Consider the following 22,958-nt stretch of genomic DNA (forward strand, 5'->3'; position numbering starts at 1 on the left):
TGATCATTTAAATCCCTGCCCTTTTTATGTTTTGGAGCCCGGTGGGTGGTCCTTTTTGGTGATTAACAGTCTCCCCTTCTATCAGTCACTGAGTACTGGACTCCTCCCGCTCTACAGCTAGCTGCTCACAGATAGAACTGCGTCTACAATGGGAGAGCTTCCCAATAAAATTGATATCCTGATTGATCTTAAAAACATAAAGATTTAAGTGAGTTTGACACTAAGATGAGTTGAAAGAGATGTGTCAAAGATAAAAGTGAGAAAAATCCACAACGATGAACTGGATCATACATATCTCACCAAATTTGTCAAATTATACTGCCATCACCTAGCATATAGGGTTCGATTTACCCAGAATTTAGCAGCTGTTAAAATGAAAAACGTACTGCTCATCTGTTCTATCTCATGCTACTCGCAGACCAAACAGCTTGATCTTTAAAGGTTCGTTGTAACATTAAATTTGTAAGTATTGTTTGTAAAATCCAAAATCTTCACATTCGGAACTCTGGTTTTCATTGTCCAATTGTAAAGTGTGCGCAACTTCAGATCTTCTGATATGTTATGTCATGTCATTCAATGTCATAGGTTATACAAAGTGTTAACACCAGGATAAAATAACTAACTGAATATCAAGTAAGGATTTATGGCTTCTCTATGCTATGTGTTACAATATTTCACTGACATTGTATATTTTCCAAGGCAAATTAAACTTTAGGTATTGTTCCTGTTACTTTTAATCAGCATCATAAAATAATACTGTTTATGGGAAGTGAGTTCAGATTATACAGTTCCTAAATTGATTGGGCAGGTTGAGGAAATGATCGCCGTAATAATAATTTGCATTTATATTGTGTCATTTCATTTGCCTAAACCAGATCCATTTTGGTATGCAGGAGGATTTGCTCATAAATATAATTATTCCGGCTCCCCTTTTCACAAGCAGGATTCATGCAGCTGGTTTATTTGAAGGGTCGAGAGGGAAAAAAAAACGGATCTTTCAATTATTAGTTTTTCTAGACGTTTTAACCTCTTAAGCACAAGAAAAAATTGTGCAATATACAGCTGGCGGTCTCTGTAGACTTGAGTATTTCAATTCTCAGTTTCTTCACATCTAGTTTAATATGACGCTTTGGAGGAAACAACTCTTGATTCATGTTTAACAGACTTGGTAATCCTTTTACTGAGGATATGCTGTTTTAAAATGCGAGCTACTGCTACAAAACGCATGCCTCTTACATGCTAACTAGATGGTGGCCCGATTCTAACGCATCGGGTATTCTAGAATATGTATGTCCACGTAGTATATTGCCCAGCCACGCAGTATATTGCCCAGCCACGTAGTATATTGCACAGTTATGTAGTATATTGCCCAGTTACATTGTATATTGCCCAGTGACGTAGTATACAGCACAGAGCCACATAGAATATTGCCCAGTGACGTAGTATATTGGCCAGTGACGTAGTATATTGCCCAGTGACGTAGTATACGGCACAGCAGCACAGAGCCACATAGTATATTGCACAGCCCATGTAGTATATTGCCCAGCTACGTAGTATATTGCCCAGCCATGTATGACACAGGTTAAAAGAATAAAAAATAAACATATACTCACCTTCCGCAGGCGCGTTGTAGCTCTGTCGCCTGTGTGGGGTGCAGGCGGCAGCTTCCGGTCCCAGGGTATGATGACATCGTCACATGACCGTGACGTCACGGCAGGTCCTTGTCATGCAGGACCTGTGATGACGTCGCGGTCACATGACTGTGTAGCGGTCACATGACCGTGATGTCACGGCAGGTCATTTCCGCGCAGGAATTGTGATGACGTTGCGGTCACATGACCGTGACGTCATGGCAGGTCCTTCTGCCAGACCATCCTTGCCACGGAACATGCCGCTTGCATCTCGAGGAGCGGGAAAGGCGGCGTAGGTGAGTATATAATCATTTTTTATTTTTTTGATTATTTTTAACAGATGTTTTTACAGCATAGGCTGCGTCAATAGTAAAAAACTTGGTCACACAGGGTTAATAGAAGCGGTAACGGAGTGCGTTACCCGCAGCATAACGCGGTCTGTTACCGCCGGCATTAACTCTGTGTGAGAAGTGACCGGAGGGGTGTATGGGGGCGCCGGGCAGTGAGTGCAGGGAGTAAGGAGCAGACATTTTCTTCCGGACTGTGCGCATCGCTGATTAGTCGTGGCAATGGTCGTGGGCGTTTTGCCACGACCAATCAGCGACTTGGATTCCATGACAGACAGAGGCTGCGACCAATGAATATCCGTGACAGACAGACAGAAGGACAGACAAACAGATGGAAGTGACCCTTAGACAATTATATAGTAGATAGCTAACTGCATACTTATTCTGATTTCAACCTTGGAGTTAGTTCATTGCACTTGTACAGCCATGAAACAGTCCTTCTTCTGAAATTAATAAACACAAAAAAGGTAACATATAAATAATTGAAAAAAAGTGAAAACAACAAGCAAGAGTAGTGACCTTAAGTGACAGTAAAGATGGCAATCTCACTCTGCTCATAAATGCTGGCCATTTGTAAAGGTGAAGAAGTCAACAATAAGTAAAAGCAATTTAGGTTCCATAGGAGGGAACACAATTTCAAGTATTCTTTTGCATTAATAAGGTTAGCACTACGTGAAAATGCCAGGTATACAAAAATTATGTTCTAGGAGCTGTAAATTAGGCCAGTTTCACTTTTCCAACATTCAGGGTCCGAGTACCTTTGTCTAGACCAGTGGCAGGTCTCCAGACCTAAACTCAACAACCTTATGAATGACTATGAGGCTGTTCTGCACAGGTCAGGAGATGTGCAGGCGGTCTAGACCACATGTTGGACATGTTAAACCAACCTTATATGTCTGGTTATGAGTTGATGTGCTAATAATTGCATCAGAGATGTACTGTTTGTTGCCATTGTTGATTAAATCAAAGTACACGCATTGTAAAATGAAATAATTGTTAGGCACTGGATTATTGTATTCAGATTGTAATACTGCTAATTCCTGTCACATGGCATTCCCTTTTTGTTTAATAATGAAAGAGTTAATCAGGTCACAGACCCCCTTCCACAAAGACTATTTCGGCAGTTTCCATAATTGTAAGTAATTGCACTAGAGATATTAAAGGTCCCGTTTGTATTAACACAGACCAACTCAATTTCATAGTTTAATATACTAAAAATGGAGTATATGAAAAAAATTAAAATCAAATTTATTTCACTCATTTAGGTATCATGGGGTCAGTTACAGATCAGTGCATAAGCTGATTAAAATCTTTCTATGTGATGATAAATGCAGTATGCTAATTTCATTCAACAGAACGAAGTTTACTGTATGGCCATACGCTTCAGTACAGAGATTAAATGGTTTAGAATATGAAAGACATCAGGGGGTCGTACTTGAAATGTGCGGAGGGAAAAAAAATAAACCGTAAAGGAAGCAGATAAGTAGTGTTGAAATTACCAGAAAATTAAACCTCTCAACCACAAAACAGGCCTTTCATCACACCAAGAATTCATCATAAAAGCCACATTTGCCAAATATTGATATGCCTGCAGACTCTTGAAAAAGCAGAACAATCTTCTAATGCCAGATGGCTGTTGGCACACAGAAGCAGGGGAAATGCACTAAAATCCAGAATGTGAAAAATGCATGTCTTATAGACAATGTGATATTGTATATTAATTCATCAATTTGTAGAACATTATTGAGAATAACTGACCAAGTTTCAAAACCATGGATATCAGAGATCAATACACACCCTCAGTATGGTGTTGAGTAATGCCACCCAGGTTAGAAGGATCTGGTGTTTATGTGCTTTCAACGCTACTTTGCTTGCTGGGCCCTCTCTCTAGAGCCAAATTGGATATGGCGCTCCTCATTCTTGGATCATTCTTCCTTGGTAAAATAACATTAAAATTTGAAGCAACATCTGATGGCAGTTGAACTAAGATATGACCAGTAAAGTAAGGCACAGCTTTCCTCCTATTTTCTCAGATTTAGGCCTCAGGCACACACCAGTTTTTTCGATAGCATCTGAGAAAAAAATGGACTGTATCTCATCAGTGAGCTGGAGCAGATTTTCATGCATTTTAATGTGTCCACTTACACCTACAGTGTGGCATCAATTTCTTCTCTAATTAAAAAAAAATAATAATAAAATGAGAAGGTTTCTATGTTTCTCCTACATATTATACGGTGAAAAATGGACAGGAAAAGGATGCAACACTTATTTATTAATGGACCCATTGACTTGAATGGACAATATTAATTAACAAATGGGAACAAAATTGGACATTTCTCTATAATTTTTGTGGACTGATAGTTCGCAATAAAACATGCATATGAAGAAGCCGATAGAATATAATGGGCACATGTTCAATCTGTGAAAAACACAAAAGATGTATGACAAAAATGGACATCTGAATGAGACCTATCTGAGATTAGAATATTTCACATTTACATTATTCATACACCCCTAAAATTATTATTTTATAACAATATACAGTAAATCATATGCTATAACTATTCAGACTAAAACGCACCTCACTAAAGTACAGAAAATAATGAAATGTCTTTCCAAATTTTCTATTGAGGTAAAGATGCCCAACACCAAGAAATCCAAGTGAAAGGTGGATCATTTTAGAAAGGCAGAACCTGGGTCGCAACAGCTTAGCTACATGGGATGCTGAGGTAGCAGTCACACCAATGCAATGGCACATAGCTCCACCACAAAAGGACAGGGTGATTAGGGGACCCTCTTACACATTACACAACAGGGTTCAAGAGGTTCAAGGTACCGTTCTGATGGGCGGTCTACAGTTGCTTCCTCTCCATTTTCGTTGTTATATCAAAAGGAAATGTAATAACATGAGTACATAAGAAAACAAATAAAATGAAGAGCATACGTTCTTAATATATATGGTACCCCTTTATTGTGCTCCAGTAGGCAGATGGTTGGTTTGCCTATATGCTAAATCCAGTAGTGTCTGCAGGTTATCACTTAAAATTTTGGACATCAGAACAAATCACCCATTTTTTGTTAGTATGGAAATTTCATTTTATAAAACATGATTGTAGTAAGGTAAGAAATAATGTACAGTAAGACATATTGCAGTGTGCAAAAGTTTTAGGCAGGAATAGAAATGCTCCAAAGTATGAATGCTTTCATAAATAGAAATGTTAATAGTTGAATTTTTCCAGATCTCCAAAGAGAAATCTAAAACAAATCAATATTTGATGTGATCACCCCTGGCCTAGCATCAATTCTTCTAGTTACACTTGCACAGAATTAAAAAAAAAAAACTCTACGGGAAGGTTCTAAACTTCTTGGAGAACAAAACCACAAATTTTCTGTGGATGTAGGCTTGCAGAAATCCTTCTGTGTCTTCATGGGGGCCATAACATCACTTACAGAACTCCTTGTTCTTTTTTACAGAGAAGATAGTCCTTAATGACATTGGCTATATGAGGTTGTTTTCTTGTTGCAGAATAAATTTAGAGACAATCAGATTCCTCCCTGATGGTAATGCATGATAGGTAAATATCTACCTGTATGTCACAGTATTGAGGTTACTAAGAAATGGTAATGTTGTGGACCATAGTTTCAATGGTCAGGCAAGAAAATTAAGTTCAGCAGAGGAAAGACTCGTCATGCTTGCTTCACTCCAAAATCGAAAGATGTGCAGCAGTGCCATAAGCCAGAACTGGCGGTAGCTAGTGGACCCAGGTACTTCCATCTATTTTTCAAAGAAATCTGACCAGAAGTGGTCTTCATGGAAGAATTTCAGCTAAAAAGCCATGCCTTTGACATGAAAACCACGCCACGGGACTATAAATAGAAACATAGGAACTGAGGTGCAAAAAATGGCAGCATGTGCTTTGGACAGATGAGTCAAAATGTAAAATATGTGGCTGTATCATAAAGCAATTTGTTTGCCAAAGAGTAGAAGAGTGGTATGGAAGAGGCATCTTTCACGTTTGGGGCTGAATTTCAGCAAATGGAGTTGGGAATTTGGTCAGGATTAATGGTGCCCTCAATGCTGAGAAATACAGGCAGCTACTTATACATCATGCACAGAATAAATATGGAGCCATTCAAATGCTTCTTTGATAGCAAAGAAGCATCTGACTGGCTCCAAATTTATTCTGCAGTAGATCAATGACATCAAACATGTAGACAAAGTCATTAAGAACTATCTTCAGCGTCAACAAGAACCAGAAGTAATGGAAGGGATGATTTGGCTCCCACAAAGCTCTGATCTCAAAATAATCATTTTCCGGGGATAACATGAAGAGACAGAACAATTTGGGCAAGCCTACATCCACAAAAGATCTGCGATTAGTTCTCCAATATGTTTGGAACACCCTACCCACCAAGTTCTTCAAAAATTACACGCAAGTGTACCTACAAGATTTGACACTTTGATACTGAGCTAAAGGCAACGGGCGGTCACACTAAAATATTGATTTGATTTAGATTTTTCCCATATTCATTCTTTTCACTTTAACTGATAAAAATGAACTACCGTATATACTCATGTATAAGCTGAGTTTTTCAGCACATTTTATTATGCTGATAATGCTCCCCTCGGCTTATACACAAGTCATTGTCCCAGTTTATGGTGGGAGAGGGGGAGCGGCACAGCAGCGAGTCACAGGAGGCAGGAGATGGCGGCTGCAGCTAAAGTCTGTGCCAGCTGCTAAAGAGAAATGAATATTCACTGCACTGACAATGAATATTCGTTTATCTTATTGCGTGCACAGTTACAGCTGCAGCTGCCAGATTCCAGCAGCTAAAAGGCTCTCATGGGTGAGCGCTCATAAAGGTAATGAATATTCACTTCTCTCCACTACTATAGGCTGGAGAGAGGTGAATATTCATTACCTTAATGAGCAGGGACATGTGATCGCACAGCCGCATGAGCTGCTGGAAGCCGGAATGAGATGCTGCGAGGGCGCGCAGGGAAGGTAAGTAGAATTATTTTATATGCTTTTCTCATGGGGGCCATGCAGACAAGGATGAGAATAAGGAGCCATGCAGACATGGATTAGAATAAGGAGCCATGCACACAAGGATGGGGATAAGGAGCCATGCAGACAAGGATGGGAATAAGGGGCCATGCAGACAAGGATGGGAATAAGGAGCCATGCAGACAAGGATGGGAATAAGGAGCCATGCAGACAAGGATGGGAATAAGGAGCCATGCAGACAAGGATGGGAATAAGGGGCCATGCAGACAAGGATGGGGATAAGGACAAGGATTAGGGGACAATGCATTCCCGGCTTATAGTCGAGTCAATAAGTTTTCCCAGTTTTTCAAGGCAAAATTAGGTGCCTCGGCTTATACTCAGGTTTGTTTATATATACTAATAGAGTATATATTATTAATATATGGTATTAACATTTCAATCTTTGAAAGCATTTTTACTATGCAGCACTTTTACATACCTGCCTAAAGCTTTTTCACCATACTTTGCATATATGCATAAAATTCAGTTGTTAAAAAAATAACTGCGGTGTATGATATAATGATGGCTTAAGCTCAAAGTGTTAGGGGTTGAACATTTTTTATGGTATTCGTAAAGGAAATATATATGGATTCATGGTTACGATGCATTTAGGATGATCAAAAGTCCACTCAAAGAAGAAAGCATATTATTGCTATTCTTTACACCAAGTCTTATCTCATCTGTTTTCATCGAACACAAATGAAGCTACACTGCTATAACTGCAGCATTGTGGGAAATCACCAGGGATTTCCAGTAATCAGTTTTTGTGCCTTACTGTATATCTGAGTGATCATTAAGAATTATATATGCATCTGCTGCTTCTACACTGACCTAGTAAAAAGGTAGCATTATTGCGCCATGCCCATAAAAGTAATGTTCCATTTAAAATGATGGTATCTTTAGAATCTTTAGACTTTTTCTTCTGTCAGCATTGCCGTTCAAACATATATTGAAGATAAATTACATTTAGCTCATAAGCGCCACCTTCAGGAGCATAGGACGCAGCAATAGCAATAGAAACATTAGGAGGTATAGCAATACGGATAACCTAAAACAGATGCAATCCCATATTGCCAAGCCTGGCTTCTAAACATTATCTTTATCAAATAGGACATATTACATATTGGTTAATTACTCTTCTGATCAGTGACTATATAACACTGGAACAGTGATGAAAAATTGCATATTTATAACAATAGGAATTAACTCCAATGATATTCTGAAGCAAAATCAGATCCATGTCTGGTCAGCAATGTGTATCCTTTATATAAAAGAGAAAAGCACACATTTTAACTCATATTAAAATGCTCATTATTACATGCAGAACATTTCACGTCTCATATGCAATATCTACATACTTTCATAAGTGATGAATTTCTTGTATTAACCTGAGTAGTCTTTTGTGAATTATAATGATGGAGTAGTACCCTGGGGTCCAACGCTGCTCCACTTATCTATATTACCTGTAGAAATATTATCGGTTATCTTCTGAGATAAGAATTTTCCCTGCAGCTACTCTACAGTATTTAGGCACCAGAAGTAAAGAAGAATATATAACAGGAATACGTACGTACTGTATATACTTATGTATGTGTTGTATGTGTATAAATATATATTTGTATTTGAACATCCAAAGAAAACAGAAAAGGTGGCACTCACCCAAGCGATGTATAAAAGATCCTTTATTCGGGTCCAGGTTTGATATACCTGGACCCGTTGAAGCGCAACGTGCGCAAAACGGCCGTTGTCCGGTTCACTCCCCGCACCCTCTCGTTTTACCTGTAGCCCAAAAGGCATGTCCTTACTCCGATATATGGATGAATAAAGAATCTTTTATACATCGCTTGGGTGAGTGCCACCTTTTCTGTTTTCTTTGGATGTTCAAATACGAATTACTGCTTGGTAGAGCACCACAGAACGATAGTATTCCACGGCTGGTCCGTTTGCCATAAGAGACTTTGACTATTGCAGCAAGTTGCCCACTTTAATTACCATCATAAACCATCTTTCCTGGTGCCATCATACTTCCTCTTTTTTCCATGAAATATATATTTGTATATATTCATATGCAGGGCTGCCACTAGGAATTTTGGGGCCTCATACTGGCAAAATTTTCAGGTCCCCTAGAGACTCAGCCTAGGCTCCACCCCAGCCCCGCCTACACCCCTCAAACTGTCCACAGCCCCACCGCTCTCTATTGGAAAAACTTCACTTCTTAACAATCACACATTAACAGTTTCCATCAACAGATCACACATATCACCAGCAGCCTTTGTTTTGGCCAAAAGATTTTTTAAGCCGCCACCACAACACGATAGACTCTTTTGGCTGGGCCCTACTCTACTCTAACCTATTAAACATTTTGTAAACTATGCAATACAATTTAGGTGTATTTTTAAATTTTTAACATGACCAATAATATTACACACAAGTTACAAATACCACCATATCATGACCAGACACCATATTACCACCACATAGTGACCTATAATATCACATACAAAGAACAAATACCGCCACACCATGTCCAGACCACATATTAAAACTACTGTGATCGAATAATATCAAATACAAGGGACAAATACTGCCACACCATGACCAGACCACATATTACCACCACATGGTGACCAATAATACCACATACAAGGAATTAATACTACCACACCAAGGTCAGACAACATATTACCACCACTTTGTGACTGAATACTACAATACTGATCAATAATAAAAAAACCCCACAGTACTAATATCACCATATGTACCATTATACATAGGAGATATGTACTTAGTATGCAGTGTCAGTGAAAAGGTAATACAGTGTTCGCTGGTGACATACACAGAGCCGCTGTATATACTATATAGTGTATAGTATCAGTGTATTAGGTAACACACTGACTCAAAAGTGAAGCCTCCAGGTGAAGTCTTTCATCTTCATCCAGCACAGATCGACGTCACTTCTTCCAGCCAGGGCTCATCTCTGCAGGAAATAACATAGTTAGCTAGAGCACCACTTGCAGAACACATTACTTATTTTTTCCCAACTTCTACACTACACCAAATGAAGAAAAAAGGCAACATAGTATCACTCTGCACAGTAACAGGATTGCATCCCGATTTAAAACAGTATACTCAAAAAATAAAATAAATACATCACTGCAGTAATAATATCCCTTAATTAGCCCCTATGGTAATAATATCCCCCATCCTGGCCCTTGTGTGTCTCATTCCTGGCTCCAACCATATGTTCTCCCATCCTGCCCTCATGAGTATCCATTCTGCCCCCATGTGATGTCCCCATCATGCCCCATCTGTCCCATGATCCTGCCACAACTGTCCCATTATCCTGCCCCATCTGTCTCATTATCCTGCCCCATGAACCTGCACCATCTGTCTCCATCCTACCCCATGATCTTGCCCCATCTGTCTCCATCCTGTCCGATCTGTCTTGATCCTGCCCGATCTGTCTCCATCCTGCCCGATCTGTCTCCATCCCGCACCATGTCTCCAATCATGCCCCGTGTCTCCATTCCTGACCCATGTCTCCAATCCTGCCCCCATATCTTTCATCCTGCCCCTGTGACTCCAATCCTGACCCCTGAGTCTCCAATCCTGCCCCCTGTGTCTCCAATCCTGTCCCCTGTGTCTCCATTCTGCTTCATGTCTCCATTCTGCCCCCTGTGTCTCCATTCTGCCCCGTGTCTCCAATCCTGCCCCGTGTCTCCTTTCTGCCCCTGTATCTACATTCTTGCTCCGTGTCTCGATTCTGACCCTGTGTCTCCATTCTTGCCCCGTGTCTCCATTCTGCCCCATGTCTCCATTCTGTCCCATGTCTCCAATCCTGTCACGTGTCTCCATTCTGCCCCGTGTCTCCATTCTGCCCCTGTGTCTCCAATCATGCCCCCTGTGTCTCCATTCTTCCCCATGTGTTTCCAATCCTGCCCCTCGTGTCCATTCTGCCCCTGTATCTCCATTCTTGCCCCATGTCTCCATTCCGCACTTGTATCTCCATTCTTGCCCCGTGTCTCCATTCTGCCCCTGTGTCTCTATTCTTGCCCTGTGTCTCCATTCTGCCCTCGTGTCTCCATTCTGCCCCATGTCTCCATTCTACCTGTCTCCATTCTGCACGGGGCCCCATTCTGCCCCCTATGTCTCCAATCATGCCCCCTGTGTCTCCATTCTGCCCCCTGTGTCTCCATTCTGCCCCTGTATCTCCATTCTTGCCCCATGTCCCCATTCTTTCCCCGTGTCTCCATTCTGCCTGTGTCTCCATTCTTGCCCCGTGTCTCCAATCCTGATCCATGTCTCCATTCTTGCCCTTGTGTCTCCATTCTGCCCCTGTGTCTCCATTCTTGCCCCATGCCTCCATTCTGCCCCCTGTGTCTCCATTCTGCCCCGTCTCTATTCTGCCCCAGCAGGATGGACACTTGTCTCCATCCTGCCAGCTTGCTGCTTTCAATAAAAAAAAACAAGAAAAAACTTTCCTTTTACCTTGCCGCACTCCTGCGCCGAGCGATATTCCCTCCTGGCTGAAAGAGCGCACTCGCTGGCAAATGATGATGACGTCAGACTCCTATTGTCTGGCAGCTTTAACTATTGCCATGCGGGCCCAGGCTCGGGCTTGCATGGCAATGGAGTGTAACTAAACCCTGCATCTCAGAAGCAGGGTTCAGTAAATCCTCCCGCTGGGTCCCGATCAGCAGAAGAGACGGGGCCCGATTAGTGCTGACCGGGCTCCATTTGCCAGTCAGGGCAGTAATGCCCTGATGGCAGCCCTGTTCATATGCACAGTGCTCATAATAATAGTAATATTTTACTTTGAAAAGTAATATTTTAATCAATATCTCACTGAACCCAAAAGCAATTTCTGAAATTTTGACAAGATGGATTTTAATAGAACATTTTCCTAACCTATAACATGAAAATAAGGTTACATAACTTCCATTACAAAATCTTCATTTTACTCAGATTAGTTGATGCAAAAATGAATACACCTCACATCAAAAACAGCTACATCTAGTATTTTTAAGGACAGCACCAAGTCTTCAAGGCATGGAATGAACAAGTTGGCGACATACTGCAATATCTATCTTCTCCCATTCTTCAAGAACGTCCTCTTTTAGAGCCTGAAAGGAGACTGATGCTCACCTTGTCTCTTCAGAATTCCCCATAGGTGTTGTGGTTGGGTTCAAATCAGGCGACATATTGACTTCTGAAACACTTTCACCTTTTAATCTTCAGAAGTGCAACAGTGGCCTTATATGAGTGTTTTGGTTTTGGATCATTGTCATGTTAGAACAGTACACGTCTACCAAGGGTGCAGAGTATTTGTAGCACCATCTTTTTCAATATAGAGCAGTACATCTGTGAATTCATGATGCCATAGCATATGGTTTGTCTTACTTCTTCTTCAGTTAACTACAGTGAATGTAAATGTCAATTTTTTTTCAACCCTTCTCGTTAGAAGATGCTCCTGTTTAGGTGTTATTTTCTCTGGTCGGCAGGAACATCTCTGTGAGATGGTTGCAGATCCATCTTTGTTACATTTTTTGTGTCACTTTTGTTACAGTATTCTGAATGATAAGTAAAGCTTTGCTGATTTTCTTGTAGCATTCACCTTTCTTGTGTAAAGAAATTATTTTCTCTCAAGTCTTGTGACACTTCTCTTCCATGTGGTGCTATTGCTGACAGAATGAAATGGGAAGGGATTTTCTTTGTTAAATGCCCTTTTCTATTTAACTGTCTGCTGAACACCAGTTTAATGAATAGACTTACCTGTGGTTGAATTCTTGTTAATTAGAATTTTGTAGTCTAAACGTTAGCTTTGCACCTAAGACTTACATTGGGGTGTACTCAGTTTTGCAATATGGTTTTGCATGAATTTGTTAGAACATTTACTTTTTTGGGGTGTGCAAAATAACAAATCTTGTTCTCAAATTTTAAGTGTAGTTAGTGTTTATGATTATTTTAGTTATTGTTGAGTAAAAGTGTAATATAAGAAAATACATTGTACGATGTAGACCTAACTAACCTGCCTGGTTTCACAGTGATAAAATAAAGCAGAATATCTAGGTCAAATGATTATCTGATATATCAGACAATGGTGAAGTTTGTGAACTCCATCTGTCACTGTTTTTAGACTAAAAGGCCTCTGTAGAAGATTTAAACTCTTTTAAAAATCTCACACATTGTCAGTAAAAGGTTATTGAAATCAATGGTCCTTTGCTTAGCTTTGCTTAGGATTTTATGTCCAAAATCTCTGAGTAGTGTCATAAGGATTTATTCACTCTATTAAACCCTTTCATTCAGGAAAGTCAGTGGTGGTCCCAGATCATAGATTTCCTTTAGGTTGTATTCTTACATGTCTGTATGACATATTATAAGATGATTTTAACTGCATTTCACCTTGAAAGGTTTATTCTTAAGTTTGTTAATGGATACAATCGCAAAGTGCTTCTAAAATCAAGAAACTTTACAATTTTTGTTTTTCATAAGAATGGAAGGAGTGTTTATTCTATTGTTTTGCTCGAAGCTCAGATTACTAGTCAGTGGTGTTTGGTCTCCAAGTCAAGGAGCACAGTTCTTTTAGTTTGTAAGCTCGCCTAGGAAGATGGCCAGATCTCTTGAGTGTATTGTTACTTCCTGATCCATCCAACTTCAACGCCACTTTGCTCTTCCAGTGCTGCTGAGGCAAAACTGCCTTTGTTTGTCTGCTTATAGTATGGTAAAGTGCACAGGTTGGGCAGTGCCGCTGGTCCAGACTGCCAATCAATCAGTAGCCCACCACCATTCAGAAAACCAGGAGGCAGGGAAGATGTGTTCTCGTGAATGGCAAGATGAAAAACACTTTAAGGGCATATTAATACAGTAGTCTCATTCAATAATTGTCCAATATGGGAATGGAATCAATCACAGAAACGCTAGACTTTTGTAATATTGAATAATTTCCTGTTTTGCCAGGAAACATCCAGGCCAAAAATATTTTTCACCTCTTAAAAATCTTGTATATGTGACATTTTTGAGTATGATGAGTGGCTTGAGAGATAAATTAACTCCTTAGGTTACATACCAGCTGTTTAAAGATTAAGTGTATTCAAGATATTTCTCTGGAGTGTGCATGGAAATGACTGAAATATTGATAATCGTTCATAAAATGAATCAATCATGTGCTTTTGTTAAGACTTTACAGTGATTGCTATAAATGATGAATGCTAATAATATGAGTGAGTATCTAGACTGCAAAATTTGAGAAAATTTAATATTTGCAGGACTGAGAGCACAGAGTAATCAACTATGGGCCAGTGAATACTCAACAGCAGTGGGCCAGAGAACTGACTTAGTGAATGTGAGAAACATTTGTTACCCATACAAACCTATGTATTCTATAATTTTTTTAGTACATTTTATAAAATAAAAGACAAATACTGATACATATATAAAAAATAGATATTTGGTTGTTACTGGGGTCAGAAGTTGGAGGTTGATATATATATATATATATATATATATATATATATATATATATATATATATATATATATATATATATATATATATATATATATATACACTAGATGGTGGCCCGATTCTAACGCATCGGGTATTCTAGAAAATGCATGTCCATGTAGTATATTGCCCAGCCACGTAGTATATTGCCCAGTAACGTAGTATATTGCCCAGCCACGTAGTACATTGCCCAGCCACGTAGTATAATGCGCAGCCACGTAGTATATTGCCCAGCCATGTAGTATATTGCCGAGCCACGTAGTATATTGCCCAGTGATGTAGTATATTGCCCAGTGACGTAGTATATTGCTCAGTGACGTAGTATATTGCCCAGTGACGTAGTATATTGCCCAGTGATGTAGTATATTGCCCAGTTACGTAGTATATTGCCCAGTAGCGTAGTATATTGCACAGCCACGTAGTATATTGCCCAGCGACATAGTATATTGCCCAGCGACGTAGTATATTGCCCAACGACGTAGTATATTGGCCAGTAACGTAGTATATTGTCCAGTGACGTAGTATATTGCCCAGTAGCATAGTATATTGCCCAGTGACGTAGTATATTGCCCAGTGACGTAGTATGTTGCCCAGTGATGTAGTATATTGCCCAGTGACGTAGTACATTGCCCAGCCACATAGTATATTGCCCAGTAGCGTAGTATATTGCCCAGTGACGTAGTATATTGCCCAGTGACGTAGTATATTGCCCAGCCACGTAGTATATTGCCCAGCCACGTAGTATATTGCCCAGTGATGTAGTATATTGCACAGCCACGTAGTATATTGCACAGCCACGTAGTATGTAGTATATTGGTCAGCCACGTAGTATGTTGCCCAGTAATGTAGTATATTGGCCAGTGACATAAAATAAAAAATAAACATATACTCACCTTAGTCCTGGCTCCTGTGTACGGTGCACGCGGCAGCTTCCGGTCCCAGGGTTGGTATGACTGTGAGCGCAGGACCTGTGATGACGTCGCGTCACGGTCACATGACCGTGACGTCATGGCAGGTCCTTCTCGCACAGGCGCGCAGGACATGTGATGACGTCGCGGTCACATGACCGTGACGTCATGGCAGGTCCTTCACCCATAGCATCCTTTGCACCGGAACCTGCCGGCAGACAGGACGCGACGTCGGAGGGTGAAATAAGGTTTATTATTATTATTATTATTATTATTATTATTTGTAACATTAGATCGTTTTACTATTGATGCTGCATACACAGCATCAATAGTAAAAACTTGGTCACACAGGGTTAATAGCTGCGTAACCGGAGTGCGTTACACCGCGCTCTGGTAACGCTGGCATTAACCCTGTGTGAGGGCTGACTGGATGACTGGAGGGGAGTAAGGAGTGGGCACTGACTGTGGGGAGGAAAGAGCGGCCATATTGCCGCCGGACTGTGGCCATTGCTGATTGGTCGTGGCAATGGTCGTGGGCGTTTTGCCACGATCATTCAGCGACTTGGATTCCATGACAGACAGAGGCTGCAACCAATGAATATCCACGACAGACAGAAGGACAGACAGACGGAAGTGACCCTTAGACAATTATATAGTAGGATAGAATATTTATGTCAAGCAATCATGTAAATAGAGTCTGCCTGACAAGGTAAAGTAGACCAAAAGCTACAAAAGCTAGAAATCATGACATGATCCAAAGAAATTCTGGCAGAAATAAGAGTATGTGAGGTCTATCAATCTGGAAAAGGTTCTAAAGACATTTCTAAAGCTTTGGGAGTCCAGAAAACCACAGTGAGAGTAATTATCCATAAATGAAGAAATCATAGGACAGTGGTGAACCTTCTCAGGAGTGGACGGCTGACCAAAATTTCCCCAGGAGCGCAGTGTCAACTCATCCGAGGGGTCCCAAAAGACCCCACAACAACATTCAAAGAATTGCAGGCCTCACTTGCCTCAGTTAAGGTCAGTGTTCACGACTCTATCATAAGAAAGAGACTGGGCAAAAATGGCCTGCATGGCAGAGTTCCAAGACAAAAAGCACTGTTGAGCAACAAGAACATAAAGGCTCATCTCAGTTTTGCCAGACAACATCTTGATGATCCCCAAAACGTTTGGGAGAAAACTCTGTGGACTAACGAGACAAAAGTTGAACTTTTTGGAAGGTATATGTCCCATTACATCTGGAGTAGAAATAACACAGCATTTAGAAAAGGAACATCATACTAACAGTAAAATGTGGTAGTGGTAATGTGAAGGACAGTGCCTGTTTTGATGCTTCATAACCTGGGAGACTTACTGTGGTAAATGAAACCATGAATTCTGCTGTTGCCAAAAAAACTGAAGGAGAATGTCTTGCCATCTAATCGGTAGCTCAGTCTGAAGCACCCTTGGGTTATGCAGCAGGACAATGATCCAAAACACACCAGAAAGGCCACCTCTGAATGGCTTAAAGCGAACCTGTCACCAAGTTTGGCCAATATAAGATATGGCCACCACCTTTCAGGGCTTATCTACAGCATTCTATAATGCTGTATATAAGTCCCCGATCCAACCTGAAAGATAAGAAAAATAAGTTTTATTATGCTCACCCGGGGGCACTCCGATTCAATGGATGTCGCAGGTCCGGGTCCGGTACCTCCCATCTTTTAATCGCTGCCCTCCTGCTTGCTTTATGGCTCCCCGGCATCACGCTCCTAAGCAGGCGAACTTATCTGCTCTGTTAAGGGCAGACCAAAGTACTGCAGTGAGCAGGCGCCGGGAAAGGTCAGAGAGACCCAGAGCCTGCACACTGCAGTACTTTGCTCTGCCCCCAACAGGGCAGATAAATACGCCTGCGCAGGAGCGTGATGCCGGGGAGCCATGAAGCAAACAGGAAGGCAGCGATCATAAGAAGATAGGAGGTGCCGGACCCGAACCTGCAACACCCATCGGACCGGACTGCCCCCGGGTGAGTATAATAAAATGTATTTTTGTTATCTTTCAGGTTGGATCAGGGGCTTATGTACAGCATTATAGAATTCTGTAGATAATCCCTGAAAGGCAGTGGCCGTAACTTATATCAGCCAAACTTGGTAACAGGTTCCCTTTAAGAAAAACTAAATTAAAACTTTGGAGTGTCCTAGTCAAAGTCCTGAACTTAATCCGATTGAGATGCTGTGGCATGACCTTAAAAAGGCGGTTTATGCTTGTAAGCCCTCCAATATGGCTTAAATGGAACCTGTCACCCCCCCAGGCGTTTGTAACTAAAAGAGCCACTTGTGCAGCACTAATGCTGCATTCTGACAAGGCGGCTCTTTTAGTTCTTGTTCCTACCACTGCTGAAAGAATCGTTTATAAAATTTGTCCCTCATACCTTGAATTCGTATGGGGGGCAGGTCTTTCCCCCCTAACACAGACGCACTACAGCTGTCAGTTACTTACACGTTATTGAATTTTCCCAGCACCTGTGCGCTGATCTTAGGCCTTGGGCATGCGCAGTTAGCACTGCCTGTCCACTGACATCACTTGATGTCTTTCTTATTGCGCCTGCGTGGACGCGCCGGGAAAATTCAATAACGCTGAGGAGGCGGCACCCTGTAAACATGAAGAAGTAACTGACGGCTGTGGTGCGTCTGTGTTAGGGGGAAAGACCTGCCCCCCGGACGAATTCAAGGTATGAGGGACACATTTGATAAACAATTCTTTCAGCAGTGGCAGGAACAAGAACTAAAAGAGCCACCTTGTCAGAATGCAGCATTAGTGCTGCACAAGGTGGCTCTTTTAGTTACAAACGCCTGGGGGTGACAGGTTCCCTTTATTTACACAGATGAGGGGGCCAAAATTCCTCCAGTGCATTGTAAAAGACTAATTTGCAGTTATCGCAAACGCTTGATTGCAATTGTTGCTGCTAAGGATGGTCCAACCATTTATTAGGTTTAACCCCTTCCCGACATGTGACGGTATAGTACGTCACATGTCGGGACCCCCGCTTTGATGTGCGCTCCGGCGGTGAGCGCACATCAAAGTCGCGACATGTCAGCTGTTTTTTACAGCTGACATGTGCGCGCAATAGCGGCGGGTGAAATCGCGATCACCCGCCGCTATTAACTAGTTAAATGCCGCTGTCAAACGCAGACAGCGGCATTTAACTACCGCATCCGGCCGTGCGGCCGGATATGAGCGCATCGCCGACCCCCGTCACATGATCGGGGGTCGGCGATGAGTCAGGAAGGTAACCATAGAGGTCCTTGAGACCTCTATGGTTACTGATTGCCGGTGGCTGTGAGCGCCCCCCTGTGGTCGGCGCTCACAGCACACCTGCAAATCTGCTGTGTAGCAGCGATCTTATGATCACTGCTGCATAGCAGAGCCGATCGGGCTGTGCCTGCTTCTAGCCTCCCATGGAGGCTATAGAAGCATGGCAAAAGTAAAAAAAAAAAGTTTTTAAAAATGTGAAAAAAATAAAAAAAATATAAAAGTTTAAATCACCCCCCTTTCGCCCCAATCAAAATAAATCAATAAAAAAAAAACCCAACCTACACATATTTGGTATCGCCGCGTTCAGAATCGCCCGATCTATCAATAAAAAAAAAGCATTAACCTGATCGCTAAATGGCGTAATGAGAAAAAAATTTGAAACGCCAGATTTACGTTTTTTTGGTCGCCACAACATTGCATTAAAATGCAATAACGGGCGATCAAAAGAACGTATCTACACCAAAATGCTATCATTAAAAACGCCAGCTCGGCACGCAAAAAATAAGCCCTCACCTGACCCCAGATCACGAAAAATGGAGACGCTACGAGTATCGGAAAATGGCGCAATTTTGTTTTGTTTTGTTTTTTGCAAAGTTTGGAATTTTTTTTCACCACTTAGGTGAAAAATAACCTAGTCATGTTAGGTGTCTATGAACTCGTAGTGACCTGGAGAATCATAATGGCAGGTCAGTTTTAGCATTTAGTGAACCTAGCAAAAAAGCCAAGCAAAAAACAAGTGTGGGATTGCACTTTTTTTGCAATTTCACTGCACTTGGAATTTTTTTCCCGTTTTCTAGTACACGACATGCTAAAACCAATGATGTCGTTCAAAAGTACAACTCGTCCCGCAAAAAATAAGCCCTCACACGGCCAAATTGACGGAAAAATAAAAAAGTTATGGCTCTGGGAAGGAGGGTAGCGAAAAACGAAAACGGAAAAACGGAAAAAGCTCCGGGGGTGAAGGGGTTAAGGGGCAATCACTTTTTCACACAGGGCCCTGTAGGTTTGGATTTCTTTCCCCTTCATAATAAAGATTTTTATTTAAAAACTACATTTTGTGTTTACTTGTGTTATCTTTGTGTAATATTTTAATTTGCTTGGTGAGCTGAAATATTTAAGTGTGACAAACATGGAAAACAATAGGAAATCAGGAAGGGGTAAACACTTTTTCACACAACGGTGCGTATTAGTAACTTATTTGTGCATGATAAAGACAATCAATCAGAAGTTCAATATGAATCAAGGAAAATCGCATGTGCCTGTGAGTACACATACAATATGTATAACAATCAATTATATATCCAGCATTAATCAATCAAAAAATGAATGTCCCGTGTAAAGTAATCACTAAGAATCAGGCAATATAAATATGCCTTATATATCATATATAAAAATTCAGATATATTTATATTTATGCATATATGGTACACATATGATTCAACAAAGTAAGCAAATGAGTCAAACAGAGCCTCATGCTAGACAAATATAGAGTATCAAAACAGATATATGCAAAAATACAACAGTAAAGTGTACTTCATTAGAATTGCACATAATTACCCAGTAGGTAAATATTCAGAAACTCACATTATATTGATAGGGCAGCCACATGATGTGATCTCAGGTCGCTGATGGGTTGCTATGACAGCTGGAGGTCCACTGAATACTTCGGTGCCAGTCATTACGAAGCTCCTTTGAAACCCAGCCTGTGGCCGCTGTGTTTTTTACTATATGCTGTGATGCTGTGGTATCGCTGTATATAGCACAAGCAATCAGTCGATCACATATTCAAAGTAAAATAAAATATGAAAAAAATAAAGAAAAACATAAAACTTTAAATCACTCACCATTTCCCACATTAAAAACAAAGATATCATAAAAATAAAAACAATACACATATGTGGCATTGTCACTTTCAGCAAAATAAAATCTATCAAAATATAAAAATAATTAATCCGATCGGTAAACATGGTAAGCAAAAAAAAGTCAAGAATCAATTCCACAAAAAATACTGTAACAAATGATCAAAATGTCACATTTATCCCAAAATGTCATCAATAAAAATGTTGTCTAGTCTCGCCCAAAATAAGCCATCACACAGTTTTATTGACCTACAATTAAAAATGAGTCTCGGGAAATGCCAACACAAGAACAGAGTTTTTTTTTTTTTTAAGACACTAAAATAATTGCAAAAAATGGAAATGTTTGGTATCTCAATAATTGTACTGATAAGCAGAATCATATTACAAGGTAATTTCTACCACAAAATGTACACCATAGAAACAATTCCCCCCTCCCCCCAAAAAAATAACAATGTCAGAACTGCGGTTTATTTATACTTTCTCTCCACTTGAAACTTTTTTGTCGTTTTTCAGTACAATGAAAAAATGTGGTAAAATGAATGGTGTCATTCAGAACTACAACTTGTCATTCAAAAAGCAAGCTGTCTTCTGTCTAGGTGGACAGAAAAATAAGAAAAAGTTTATGACTCTGGGAAGAAAGGGAGGAAAACATGGAAATGCAAAAATGGAAATTGGCTCGGTCGTGAAGGGGTTCAAAGTCTTTCCCTTCACCCAGTCACCCACTAAACAGGGGAACTTCAGTACTTGTATTGAAGAGATTAAGGCCAGATGAAGCTCCATATACAGCTGTGTGACTAAGAGCGCCAATGTGCTGAAACAATATTGAGGGGGACACAGATGAGGGTCCCAGAAGCCAGAACCTAATAAACATGAAATTATATGTTTTCTTAGTAATGCTGCATGTTATCAATTTATGAGTAGGAATGCCCCCTTTACTGTCATTTTCTTATTTTTCTTCTCCTTGCTTGGAATGTTATCATTTTGTCTTGAACTTGGAGTGAATTTACTGTCAGCTGGCATCCACAGTCATTCAATCCCTAAAGATATGTTAGTACAGGAAGACGAGTGTGACTATTATGTTGTGTTGTAGGAGCTAGAATGGCTTCATAAATCCCTTCTTTCACTAGACGTCTAATTTATCATCATTTAGCCTATGTCTTGAACCTATTTTAGGGCATTTACTAATCCCTCTTTCTTTCTGATCTGCAGGTTGTTGTTTTGTAACGTTTTATACAAGAAAAGCAGCACTGGAAGCACAAAACGCATTGCACAATATTAAAACTTTACCTGGGGTGAGTACATTCTTCTTCTCCTCGACACAATGTCATGATTAAGTGTCATTTATTTGTTCTACTTATTGCTAGGGAATAGCTTTCTTTCCAAATAACCCATGAGTACATGATGAAGTGTGCACTGCTCAAAATGACTGGGCAGCAATGGAATGGACTTATGATGGTGTCGGGCTAATCCCTTAATTGTCTCAGTCAGATGGCTTTGTGTACAATACAGTGAATGTACTTTAGGCTTTATCTTGGAAACAAACATTACCGCAGTACCTCACCGGTGTAATCCGGTCTACTTTGATTTTGTTTTGGCTGATGGGTATTGAATTTTGAGAAATGTTCTTCTTTTCAAACTGCAAAAGCATTTAACTTAAGTCTTTAGGTAATGAACATGTAGATGAGCGCCAGTGCTGAACAAAGGTTTGAAGATATAAGTAGTGTTGTAGGGTACTGAAAACATCCAGATGGCGTCAGAAAACTTTTCGATAGGCAATGCTTCATGCAAAAAAAAGTATTAGAAAGAAAGCTATATAGAAGATATCTAAAAGATATTCTGACACTCATCTGTAGACTTCTTTTTTGAGGTCCTTGCCCCTTGATTGATTGCACAGAGCAGGGCACTGCCTGGTCGAAAGAGAAGTCTTTGACACTTTTCTAGAGTTAATGGTTATCAGTTAAGTAATCCAGGTGGTTTGAAGAGACAGGGGAACCAAAAAAAATGGGACATCTGCTAATTAGGACTTTTAAAAAATGAATAAAGCCTGATTGAAGTCTGCCAACTTTGTATACATTTGGTATAAAATATATTTGAATCAACATTGTGTATGATACTATTTGCTGCACCCCTTTAGTATAGAATTAAGCATTTCAGATTACCTAGTTATCATTGACATTTTGTCTGGTTGGTGAACATTACTTACAGATAATCCAGTCCCCTGTACAACACACTGCCTCTCCATCCTGCACAGGATTGTTTTTAAGCCACTCCCTTGCGGTAAGAAGGAAATATAAGTTTTAAATAGAAATGAAGCAACTTACCAATAGAGACATTCAAAAAAAGCAAAAATGCTGTGGATTTAAGG

General features: G+C 40.4%; 1 protein-coding gene across 50 annotated transcripts in view; it reads left to right on the forward strand.

Annotated features, from left to right (window-relative positions):
- Positions 1 to 22,958, forward strand: part of CELF2 (CUGBP Elav-like family member 2) — a 632,182-nt gene that overhangs the window by 372,299 nt on the left and 236,925 nt on the right. For all 50 annotated transcript variants that reach the window (XM_077264514.1, XM_077264512.1, XM_077264519.1 and 47 more), the window contains one exon: positions 21,803 to 21,885. In XM_077264514.1, the coding sequence (XP_077120629.1) occupies positions 21,803 to 21,885 (83 nt within the window). The remainder of the gene's footprint in view (positions 1 to 21,802; positions 21,886 to 22,958) is intronic.

This window comes from Ranitomeya variabilis, chromosome 5 (genome assembly GCF_051348905.1).
Source record: "Ranitomeya variabilis isolate aRanVar5 chromosome 5, aRanVar5.hap1, whole genome shotgun sequence".
In the NCBI taxonomy this organism is placed as follows: Eukaryota; Metazoa; Chordata; class Amphibia; order Anura; family Dendrobatidae; genus Ranitomeya; species Ranitomeya variabilis.